Source organism: Humulus lupulus, chromosome 1 (genome assembly GCF_963169125.1).
Source record: "Humulus lupulus chromosome 1, drHumLupu1.1, whole genome shotgun sequence".
In the NCBI taxonomy this organism is placed as follows: Eukaryota; Viridiplantae; Streptophyta; class Magnoliopsida; order Rosales; family Cannabaceae; genus Humulus; species Humulus lupulus.
Window position 1 is genome coordinate 83535703 of NC_084793.1, and position 13151 is coordinate 83548853.

The 13151-nt window shown below is 30.2% G+C and overlaps 1 protein-coding gene across 3 annotated transcripts; it reads left to right on the forward strand.

Annotated features, from left to right (window-relative positions):
* The first annotated feature begins 733 nt into the window (after positions 1-733).
* Positions 734-11815, forward strand: LOC133795342 (mitochondrial zinc maintenance protein 1, mitochondrial). 3 transcript variants are annotated; one of them, XM_062232810.1, is made up of 3 exons: positions 734-1079; positions 1805-1906; positions 11638-11815. In XM_062232810.1, the coding sequence occupies exons 1-2, from the start codon at positions 839-841 to the stop codon at positions 1876-1878; spliced, it is 315 nt and encodes a 104-aa protein (XP_062088794.1). In that variant the 5' UTR covers positions 734-838; the 3' UTR covers positions 1879-1906; positions 11638-11815. The 3 variants fall into 3 exon arrangements, with proteins under 3 accessions (XP_062088794.1, XP_062088787.1, XP_062088781.1); XM_062232803.1 differs by lacking the exon at positions 11638-11815 and adding an exon at positions 2095-2285; XM_062232797.1 differs by lacking the exon at positions 11638-11815 and having other exon boundaries at positions 736-1079; positions 1805-2285.
* The last annotated feature ends 1336 nt before the right edge of the window (positions 11816-13151 follow it).

Sequence of the window (13151 nt, forward strand, 5' to 3'; positions counted from 1 at the left end):
CTTCCGACCAGTGATATCACAAATCCGCGGGTCCTTTTCTAACATTTGCACTTCCCTTGGTCAACCTACTTCTTGACCATTAATATGCCACTTGTCACTTCTGATTGCCACGTCATCGAACTAAAATTTTAGGGATAACATTATGAAATATGAACAAAAATTGGTGTGAGGTGATTCAGGTATAGGGTTTGAGAGAAAAAAAGAGGAGAGAAAGAGAAGAGAGAATTTTTAAGCATATTTTTAAAATTATGGCATTAATGATACACTTTCTCGAAAAATCTACTATAAGGCACACATGACGACCTTGTTTTAGGAACGTAAATCAATTATGATCTTAGTTTTTTTAATTTTTTTTATGATGATGTTCAATATAGTTATAGCATGTCTCCTAAAAAATTTAAGAAAATTCTCGATAATTACGATGCCAAAGTTAGGATTTAACTGTTGCACACGTATTTGTATATTTTTATACACTTGTAAAACAGATTATTTGAACTTTAATTTTAGCACCATAAATAATCTAAAATTTATCAAAATTTTGTAGGAAATTTAATATGACTATAATGAATATACCATAAAAATATTGGAATAATAATTGATTTAGGTCACTAAAACAAAATCATATTATACCCATAAAGTAAAAAGGCTTATCCTACTCCAAACACTCCGTCTTTATATTTTCAATAGAATGCCCCTTGAAGGACGTAAATTCAAATTTACCTTCTTAAACAATAACACTTAGGAGAAATTACAAAACGCAGAGTTTAAGGCGGGCGAGAATATTTGCCCAACAAAAGAGTGGGAGAATTGAGAAGGCGGGGAGGTGTAGCGGAGAGGGATGGCTAGAGTTGAGGCACTGAACGCCTACAGAGCTCTGCTCAGAGCCACCAGAAAAACCTTCGCCGGCGATGCTTTCATGCTGAAAGAGTCGGCTGTCGAAGTTCGGCGGAAATTTGAAGACAATCGGCAAGTGACGTCAGAGGCCGATATTCAGAAACTACTGGGAGAGGCACAAGAGGCCTCTCATTTCATTACCAACATGATAGTCCAAGCCAAGCTCAACTCTAGCGGCGGTTACGGTAAGTCTTTCCCTTCTGAAGTTCTGAATTGCATATCCAATTTCGGGATCTTGGTTCAATCAAGTTTTTCCACTGATTGCATCTTACATGCTCGTGAAAATGCCTCCTTGGGCTTTTTTTCCTCCTGAAACCAGATCCATTTTGGGACTTATTTGACTACAGTTTCAGCCTAGTCAGAGGGATCAAGGCACCCGAGGGAAATAAAAAAAACCCTGGGATTCTGCTTTTATATGTCTAATTTTTGGTAGTGTGAAAAATCGATTCAATGTTCTGTTTACGAACGTACAAAAGCTCGTATTCTCTAGAAATTTATTAGTTGCAGCTTTGACCACTTGGGATTTTTTTGTTCTCGTGGTTATGTAGATGGATCCAAATCCCCACTTGGGTATTTATTGTTTGAATTTTCATTGTCTGGTTTTTGTCGTAAAATCAATTTCTTGCATTGAATTCCTGCTAAAGTTTTTTTTTAATATATATATTTCTTTGTGGGAGTAGTATCAATCTTAGAAATAGGAGATGCTTTATCTACAATTCCCGTGTGTGCAATGTGAAAAGTTGCAATCTTTGATAACGATATGTGGGTAATAGCCTTAAATTTTATGAATAATTGAGATATGAACATGAATATCATTGCCCACTAGATTCTTTCAACTTGGGCTCGAAAGCTCTTGGATATAAGGTATATAATATGATCTAATTCTAGCTTCCAATGTTGATTGCCACAGCTGTAAAACCGGATAAAGAACATGCAGGAGCAACATTGGAGGTTCCTTCCGAAGAACTCCTTAGGAAGTCTTGAGGAAAATGGCAATGAACGCTGACTGGAGGTATGAACTTTAGGAGTGTCTGAAGGACTCGGATTTTATGTAATTCCATTTTGTTTCTAGCAAGAGTTAGCTCTCTGGTCATATGATTCTTGTTCGAATTTCTTATCACCCCTTTCAAGGAAATATTGAATATAGGAGAACCATATAAGTTATGAAATTACTAATTTGACGTTTTAAATTTTGTGTAGCACTTAAAGAATTAGGTGAAATAATGCGATCACTGTATAAGGGAATGTTTGATAGTTGCTGCTTGTTGAACTATGCCCGCAATTCTCACCATTTGTCATACATTTGTTTTTGGTGCAATCTCAAATAAACGCACTGCAGAAAATGCACGAGTAAAACAAAAGGCTCCACAGACTGGTTTCTAAGTCCATTATATCTGTTTGTTCATCTTCTTATGTTTGCTGATTTTGTGATTTTCTGTTATTTTGCTTTTTCTTGCCGTGCCCTACCAATCTTTTCAATACACTTCTATGGTAGTATCACTCAACTTTATAGTGCAGAAGCATGAAATGATGCATTCTCCCATTCTGTATTTTGCTCTACAGTGTGAAGAAAGATTTTGGCTATTCCATCATATTTAAGGAAAAACTTGAATCTACGGAAAGCTGAAAAAACAATAGTTTAAGTTAATTTTGGAAAGTATGATTAAAATTGACTGAAAAATATAAGAGAAAATATATACTGAGATTGGATGTGATAAAATTATCATAAGTTTTTTTAAATTTTTTTTTATATAGAATTAAGTTCTTATTTGGGTTGCTAAATTATTATTTTTTTCAATATTTTCTATAATTTCATAAGGAAATCACATAATATATAAATCCAAACCAATTTAATCTAATTTTAATTTCCAAACATAACTTAAATCTAATTCTACTTTTTCCTAACATAACTTAAAGAAACTTAAAAGAAATAAGCATTAAGCAACAAATACACAAATGCTGTTAAAAAGGGAACATTCCATATTTCCATGAAACTTTTCATATGCTTGATATAAAATTATTTTTATCACAAAAAAAATATAAAATTCTTTTTTTATATTTTGTAGGACACGTTAATACAGGTGAGTTTCTATCACACATCTTATAATATATTTTTTTACAATAATTTGATGTGTTGATTGATAGAATTAAATATTTTATTTTATTAAGTTAGAAAATTTAACTCAATTTTTTTCATGTTGTTTTTTTTTTTCCTTTTTCAAGTAAGATTTTTCTTTTTGAAATGGATAAAAACAAAAATAAGATTGATGATAATTTTCTAATAATGTTTTATTTTATTAACATCAATCTTATGATTAAAATAAAGAACAAAGGATATCTAATTTAAATAAACTATGTATATATGAAAAAAAAATATTAATTCATTACTTTTTTTTTGGGGCAATGGTCCTAAAAAGAACTTTAGTTACTGATAAAGTTCTTGAAACTCTTAACTAACAATTCATGAATATGATTCAATTTTCATTTTACAATGATTTGAGTTACAGATTAATTGTTTGTTCTAAATATTTTACTATGTTAAAACACAATAATAATTTTGGCATTGATTATCATTTTATATTTATTTGTTATTTTATATATATACTAAAATATTATGATTTATGCTTCAAATATTATTAAATGGATTTATAAATATATAGCTTTTTTTCTAAACTTAAACGAATGGATAATTCATTAAAAATGTATAATTTCTTTATGATGTATTTGAGCATTTGGACCCTATTTACCATGTAATATAAGGAAATACTTACATTTTTTTTTGTTTGAATAAAACTTTATATTTTAATTTTTCATTGGATGTATTGGTTTATTTTTGATAAAATAATATTTTCACTACGGTTGTATGATTTATTTTTTGACAAGTGTGCTTTCTATTTTTATTTTATTGTACTTTAATTTTAATTTTCAATAGTTAAGTTTTTCTTTCTATTTTTTATTTTTGCAAATTATATATCTCTTCTATATAATAAGTGTGTAAATAACGGAGATTCTTAGTTTTAACGGTATTTTATTTTTTTTAATGTTAACTTTAATGAAATATTCTTATATTTAACCGAATATTCTTATATTTAACTGTAGATTGTAATCATGATTTTAATTTAAATCAAATTAAATAAATAATTAATTAAACAAATTAAAATAAGATATGTTTTTAGATATTTTACAATGACAATTATTTAAAAATAATACAAATCATACATTTATAACTTAAATAAAATTTAATTAAACTTAAACTTCACGTATTAGAATAATATCATATTAAACATATAACATAATATAATCTACTATCAACTAGAAACAAACTTCTTTATAAAAAAAATAGCAACAAAGTTAAATTTAAAATTCATGTATAATATTAATATTATATTAAACATATAATATAATCTCTTGTTGTCACTTCCAAATTAAAAAACTAAAACAAACATAAACTTAAACAAAAATTAATTAATTAAAATTAGATATTTTAAAGATATTTTATGATAATTTAAATAATTAAATCATATTTATTTAAAAAATAATAAAGTCATACATATCATTTTTTTATCTTATAAATTTGTGTGATAGTTTATTTTTTTTTATCAAGTGATTGAAGCTTTATTTCTTCATCAAATTCACCAAAGGACATTGCGAGTTACATTAGAAACTAAAAATAGTTGATGCATGTAGCCATATAAATATATACATGTCAATGTTGTGTTTATATGTCATATATGTAGAGATTATTGATATAAATATTTGTATATACTATAGAGCTGTAATTCATTCTATTATATATTGAAAAAAAAATGAATCGATTTTTATTAAAATTACAGACAATGTTTTGCCATAATTTTTTAATATATTTATGTCGTACATTATATTAAACATATTTTATTTATTTTTATGATATTGTTTATTTATTTAAAATTTATATGATAATAAAAAAATAATAAAAATAAATACATGTTTGAATAAGCATGTTTATAACTTTAAAACTAAGCAAACGTGCATTGCACGTTATTTTTACCTAGTATATATATATATATTCTATATACTAAGTATGTAGATAACGAAAATTCTTAGTTTTAATAGTTTTTTATTTTTTTAATGTTAACTTTAACAAAATATTCTTATATTTAAAGGTAGTTTATAAATACTTTAATTTAAATAAAATAAAATAAATAATTAAAAAAAATTAAAATAGGATATTTTTGAGATATTTTACAATGATAATTATTTAAAATAATAAATAATTAAACAAATTAAAATAAGATATTTTTAAGATACAAATTAAAATATGATATTTTTGAGATATTTTACAATGATAATAATTTGAAAATAATAAAAGCATACTTTTTATAACTTAAATAAAATTTAATTAAACTTAAACTCACTTATTAAAATAATATCATACTAAACATATAATATAATCTAGTGTCAATTAGCAACAAATTGTTTAAAAAAAACTAGCAATAAACTTAAATTTAAAATCCACGTATAATATTTAATATTACATTAAACATATAATATATAATCTCTTGTTGTCACTCTCAAATTCAAAAACTAGAACCAACATAAATTTAACCAAAAATAAATAAATTATTTAATTAAAAACGGATATTTATTTGAAATTTATATAACATTAATATAAATTTAATAAAAATAATTAATAAATTTTATAAATAAAACTAAACAAACGTGTATATTGCACGTTATTTGTATCTAATATATATATCGTAGAAAAATTTAAAATCTGGCACCATTATAAAATTGAATTGTATATTTTCTAATTTCTTATAATTGCAATGATGATAGAAGTATTACTAGTTTCTTTTTCATTTTATTTTTAGAAAAGAACGGTTATATGAATTTTTAAAAAAATTACATAACAATCATGAGTGAACATTCAGTATCCACTATAAGGTCATACTTAAATAATAAATCAACTTCAGTGTTAGCAGATCCCCGAACATGTGAGATTTATGCTCGTGAGAAATTAGATACAAGATGTTTAATATCAGCCAAGAGAGAATGAAAAGCTCACAAACCGGACAAAGAAGGGAGTCTATAGGCATAATCTTCCCAATTAAATCTCGAGTCAAGAGATGACAGTTTATAGCTTGCCAGAAAATAAATCTGTGCTTCTGGATTGTGCATCTATGCCAAACCATCTTATGGTACTTAACTTTTTCATGACTTATAAGAGAGAGATAGAATTTTTTCACTTTGAATCTTCCTGACGAACCAGCCTCCAAAAGAGCTTGTTTATCAATGCAACCTCTAAGCTTTAACATCTTTTTGAAATACCAACTTGCATCCGGAATTGGAGTTACAAACCAGAAGTCCACATTCTTCATATAGATAGCATTAACCCAACGAACCCACAAGCTATCTTGTTTAGTTGAAACAACCCAAATGTACTTAGACATCATTGCAATGTTCCACTTCTTTCCTTCTCGAAAGCCCAAACCACCATGGTCCTTTGGCAAGCAAACATGCTCCGAAGAACAAAAGTGAAGTTTACTTCTATTCCCATTACAACCCAAAGAAAATCTCGACACATTTTATCTATAAGCGTAGTGATTTTCTGAGGAAGAATGAAGATTCCCATCCAATAGTTTCGGATACCCAGCAAAATAGAATGAATGAGTTGATACCGTCCAGCAAAAGACAGGTGCCGAGAAGACCAACCATGCAAATTCTTTCGAAATTTGCTAAGAATTCCTTCACAATCCGAAGCTTTCCATTTGGTTGGTCGAAGATTGACTCCCAAATACTTCAAGGGGAAAGACCCTTCATCAATCTTTGAAAGTCTAAGCAAATCATATTTTGTTTCATTTTTTATTCCACCAAAGTAAATTGAAGATTTGGAAGCATTGGCTGATAACCCTGTGGCAGCACCAAACTCATCAAAAGCCTCAAGTACAAGCTTCAAAGAGGTACCATTTCCTTTACAAAAAAGGATAAGGTCATCCGCAAAACACAGATTAACAAGGTTGAGAGATTTGCACATTGGATGAAACCCGAAGCCCTTAGAGAGAGAGGCTTGAGAAAGCAACCTAGTGAGATACTCCATCACCAACACTCTCATCTTTTCTTTTGCTGTACCTTTTCAAGGAAAGATATAGATGAGATTATGAGTTGGTTTGGTTGGTTGGTTTGGCTGAAGAGCTTGGCTGATTTGCAAAATATGGACCCGAAGCCTTTGAAAGGCCTTGTTGAGGAGCTGAATGTGGTCACAGTTGCTGCAGTGATCTATCTGATCTGGTGTAATAGGAATCGGTGCGTTTTTTAAAATATTTGTGGGTCGGTTGGTTCTATTAGTGACCAAGTGAAGAAAATTGTCCAAATTAGAGCTCAACTTTATAATTCAAAGCTGAATGCTAAAGAAAAAATTGTAATGTTGTCTTTAAACAACTTGTAACTGTTTGGTAGCTGCTTTTTGCAGTGTGTACTGGTTGGTTTAGTTTGATTGAATAAATCTCTTCCTTTCTTTCAAAAAAAAAAAAAAGAGAATGAAAAGCTGTCCTATGATGGTGAGTAGATTGCTCCCTCAACAACCAAAAGAAATTATGTTTCAATAAAATGCACCTGGAATTGCAAGTCTAAAAGCCACTGTAAACTCAAGTCTAAAAGCCATTTCTTCTAGTTTGTAGCAACCAGTGGAGGCTTCAACAAAGCAGCCACCACAACACCCAACACTAATGCCAACAAGTTGCTCAGTTGAATTAGAGGTTGCATCTATTTTTAACTTCAATCTTTCTGAGGGAGGAGCCAGCCAATGTTGAAGGGGTCTAGAAGATGGTTCCAAGGTGGGCGACCTCGGTCGTTGACGTGGAGGAGGTGATACAGCACGGGCCTTTTGATATTCATCTAAGTATGAGGAAGCAAAGTCAAGTATAATATTTGCTGGCTTGGGAGTTCTGTAATGTAGTTTAGCATTTCTTTTGGACCATATACACCATAGTATACTCAGAAAGCCTTAAAACATGTTTGGCATGTGCTCATAAGCATGAAGTATATAGTCACGACAAGAGGATGAGCGGGCAGCCTGTGAATCAATGTGGAAGCTAGATAAGCGCCAAACCTACTTTGCGCGTCTGCAGAGGAACATAGCATGGTTGACTGTCTCAGATGGCGAGGAGCACAAGGACCAATGGGGACCATTGGATGCGGATTCACTAAATTATTACTCTGACACACATCATAGTTTTATTATAAAATAATTTAGATGTTTATTATTTTAAATATTAGTATTTGAAGGAAACGTTGTGAAGACACAAAGCTAACAGAGAAATAATTCACAGGAGTACAGAAAAGAGAGGACACGTGTCCATTTTTTATTGATGCGATAGTGAAGGGACAACAACAACCTGGGGCAGAGGATTTTAGTAAAAAATACTGTAAAATTTTACTACTCTCTTTAATATGTATTTATTTTAAGACGAAAAAGACACATTCATAGATGAATTGAGCAGTGAATGGTGGCGGTCGACCCCTTGTTGTCGCATCAAGATCGTCGAAACCTTGACACATTGCAACGCAGAATCGGACAAAGCTTTCTTCTTCTTCTTCGTGTCTTGTGAGGGCTTTTTGGGTTTCTTCGATGCAGGTTTACATGTATCGGTGGGCCTAGTGTTGTTGTTTCCTTCCGGTGCGAGGACATGCCGTGACTCGATGTCAGCAACACTGGTCGATCAGAGTCTCGGTGGGCCTGACATTGTGAATAGATATGTAGCGCACCAATTTTTTATTTTAATTAATTTTGTGTTTTATTTTATTAATTGTTGAGTGTTAGAAATTTATTTTAATTGTTTGAATTGCGTGGTAGAAATCATGTGAATTTAAATTGGTTAATTGTTTTATTTAAATATTTTAAATTTGTAAGTTCATGAGTTTTGGTTGTATGCACCAAGGTGCATGATTAGTAGAGATGCACTTGAGCAATTGTGTGTGTGCATGTGCATGGTTGCATGGTGAGCATGCAATAGTTTTTCCTATACATAATTTCCTTTTTTTATTTTATTTATTTAAGATAATAAAAAGAAAGGGAAATTGAGAGGGGGGGGGGGGGTGGCGCAGGAAGAGAATGGGAAAGGGAGAGATTTCTTTTCCCTATTTAGTTTTGAAATTTAGTTAAATTAGATTTCTTTAGCTATTTTGGGTAAGGAGAATTGTTGACATATTTCCTATTAATTGTCTTATAATCTTTTAATTTAATAAAAATCAATAATAAAGGAGAATTAAAAGAGGAACTTACCTTTTTTCCATTGATTGATGAATAGTTTCTAGGGTTTCTTTTCATAAGGGATAGAGTGCTCTTGAGAGCCTCATTTTGGTGTGTGACCAATGGAGAGAGAGAGAGAGCACGTGAAGGGAAGGAAGAAGAAGGAGACGGAGAGTTCAAGCTAGGTTCGTGTTCTTGTGTGTTCTTAGTGATTCAACCCTTTATTCCATTTTTCTTTTCATTTTCTTGTTGCTAAATCTTTTGTCTTCCTTGTTGTTGCTTTGTTTTTCTTTCTTGTTGGGTTTTGAGACCCTAGGGTAATCAAAAGTTGTGGCTATTTTTGAGTCTTTGATTTCTACCAAGGAAGGTAATGGATTTCTCTCAATCTATGTTGTTGGATGGATTTATTCTTGGTTATGGCTTTGTAATATTTGATGGATTGGTCAATATATGTTGATGATGGTAAGTTGTTGTTTTGATTAGGTGATGTGATGGTCACTGATGATGTTGTTGTATCTTGGATGATCTTGTTCTTAGAAAGCATGTTAGAATTATTTGATGTATGTTTCGGCCTAGGGGTCCTTTTTGCATGTCGGGTTATTTTTTATTTATTTGTTATTAAAATTTCATGTTGACATCAGTAATCATAGGAAAATGTAAGGGTTTTGGTTTTTGATCTACTAATATATGATGATGATTGTCTTTTATATTTTAAACATAAAAAAAAAGTTTGGTTGATTTTTGGCTATAAAGATTTTCGGCCTAGGGATATTTTTATAGCATGTTTGATTCATTTTTTTTTTTATGATTTGATGTCACTTATATTCTTAGAAACATGTTAGGTTATTTTTTTGAGATTTGAAATTGGTATTAAGTTCCTTGCAAATATTGATTTGGTTTTGTATATATGGTTTTGATTCTAAGTTTTGTTTTTGGAATGCATGAGATGGTAGAAACATGCTAGGGAATGGTACAAACATGATTAAGATGAATTTTTACATGAGTATTACTTGCTATTTTTTTCATTATTCATGTTATGGTAATTGATTTAGGAGTTTAAAATATACAAGTATTGCCAAATTAATATTTTATAACCAATGTGATCAAGAGATAATTTTTCTATCATTTTAATAGGACTTTTAAACTAATTAAAACATGCAGTCTTTTTATGTATTTTATGAAAGAAAATATGGTAGATAATTCAAGTATGTGATTTTAATTAAATGAAATAGTTGCTGGAATTTTATTTTTTTTGGTTATTAGGAGAAAATGTCTTATAAATGAAATGAGTAAAACAAGTGTATCAAATAACTTACATCTTAAGCTATGTATGTGTATCAAATAACTGAATTTGATACACTTGTTTTACTCATTTCATTTATAAGACATTTTCTCCTAATAACCAAACAAAATTCCAGTAACTGTTTTATTTAATTAAAATCACATGCTTGAAATATCCACCATATTTTCTTTCATAAAATACATAAAAAGACTGCATGTGTTTAATTGGTTTAAAAGTCCCATTAAAATGACAGAAAAATTATCTCTGGATCACATTGGTTATAAAATATATATTTGGTAATACTTGTATATTTTAAATTCTTAAATCAATTACCACAACATGAATAATGAAAAAAATATGCCTATTATTCAAACATGTGATTTTTATATTGTAACCATGAAAGATTGACGGGTAGATTTAACATTATTCTCTTATGATTTTATGTGGAATAATTGTATGTTTGTAATTGTAGTGCCACGTGTGCATGCACACGTGAGGTATGTATGTTGGGCATGAGTATTGTTACGTGATTTTAAAGACGAACGTTTGATTATGATTATAGGCTCGTTGTGACGTTTTCACACTTTTACTTTGTTTAGAGCTGAGGTAAGGAAGTTAGATAAAATTTTCTATGTTTTATGTTATGAAAGGTATGACTTGTTATGTTGCAAGAAATAAAGTGATATGGAAATGGAAGTTCTATGTTTTGATATGTCGTGATGAGCCAAGTGTTATGAAAAGTGAAATTCTATGTTTGATCTGGTATGATTAGACAAGTGTTATGAAATATGTAATTTTTATGCTTTGATGTGAATTGTGTTACATGTGCTTCTATGATGAATGAAAAGAAAAGGGTTGCTAGTGTGCTGAACGTGACACAACAAATGAGTTACGAAGGATATGACGTAACTCAAAGGGCAGAAGCGCCGAGGTCATTCAAGTACCTGAGATCATGTTTACCTCATAGAGGAGGTCTTACCAGCCTATATTATTCTGGTTACCTCAAGATGTGACATGGACAACAGAGGTGCCATGATCACAAAGAGTATGTTTATGATGTGTGAATGTGATGTATGACTATGATTACATTTATGATTATAAACTATGAGTATAATGATGTTATGTATTGCCCTGATTTACGATGCATGTGCTTCTTGTGTTTTCTTTGATATTATTGCATTTTTGTACTTCTTTACTGGGCTTTTAGCTCACCCCACTTATTGTCCCTTTTCAGGTAAGCAATAAGGTTTCTCCTTGACACGCACAGTGATGTGGGGAGTTCCGATGTTGTTGCGAATTTTATAGCTATGCAAGTATACGTAATCGCAATTTGTAATAAATCTCAATAAGAATGAGTATCGTCTCACGAAGACTGATTTATCAATTACCAAATAATTAATTTCTAGTTTCTATTTGGCTAATCAAAATTGGATTTGTGAAATTTAAAAACAAGAAAACAGAAATAAATGAAAATTGCATAAATCAAATAATAACAAGAACACAAGGATTAAATTCATTATGAAACAATTAGGAATCCTAATCTTCTCTACTATCCACTCTATTATTCTTTAATTCAATTACTACTAAAAATCTTCTCACTGAAATGATAGGCATGCAAAAGTGTTAACTATTCGAGTTAAGAAATAGAAAACTCGACCTAATGTGAATTCCCTATATTTCTATGGTCAATTCAAACAGCAGGAAGCAATGAATACAACCCTAAATCACATAAACCAATTTGATACTCTCGTTCTAAATTGAAATCTATGTCTATTCAATTTTAGCATATTTAAATCTCACTTTTTAGATTTTGATTCAAATTCATAAATTGTATGTAAAAGGTGCACAGTCAATTACATACACAATAAACACAAACTGAATAGATTTCAGATGAAAAAGAAATAAATAAATGCATTAGATCATAATAGAGTTTCAAGAGAGTCAACTAGAAAACCTAAACAGAAATTTAGTTTATAAACATGACTAAATCAAACACAAACCTAGAATTTAACATAAGATAGATAAAAAGATAAAGAAAAAGAAAAAGAAAAAGAAAAGAACTCTAGGTTTTTTTTGTTTCTTCTCTAGCCTCCTTATTGCTTAATCTGACATCCCCTTCTAAAAACGTCATTAAAGAAGCTTTTATAGACCCTAATTCATTTTTGCATGAAAAGACAAGATTATCCCTTAAAATTCCCTTAAATTGCGTTTTCATACGGATCTTAGCGCTGGGGCACTGTAAATAAGTCTCAAAACACGTTTCTGCAAAATTGATGGTGCTGGGGCGCTAAAATGTAGCGCCTAGGCGCTATAACCCACATCAAAACATGCACTCTGTTTCTCGGCCACGCTGGGGCAGTGGTTTTTAGCGCTGGGACGCTACTTTGCGCAGAATAAAACTGAACTCGTTTTGAATAGCCTACAGTGTCTGCTCATCGTATTTTGATCATAAATCCTTCAATATAACTCTGAACTGAATGATTCAAAAAGCTATGGAAAGCTAAGAGAAATATCTAAAACATCTATTTCTAAAAGTGTTTCCAGAAAGTGAATAAATCCTGGTAAAAATGTGGCTTAAAATCTCAGACTTGCGTTATAGAACATAAACGACGTGTGTTGAGCATCTTTAATGTAGTATTTTCCACACATAATGTCTTGAAACTCCACAATCAACACTAAATCCATCTTATTCATCATATTTAACATGTTTCTTCTCATTTCACTCCATATTATGTACTTGACCATTAA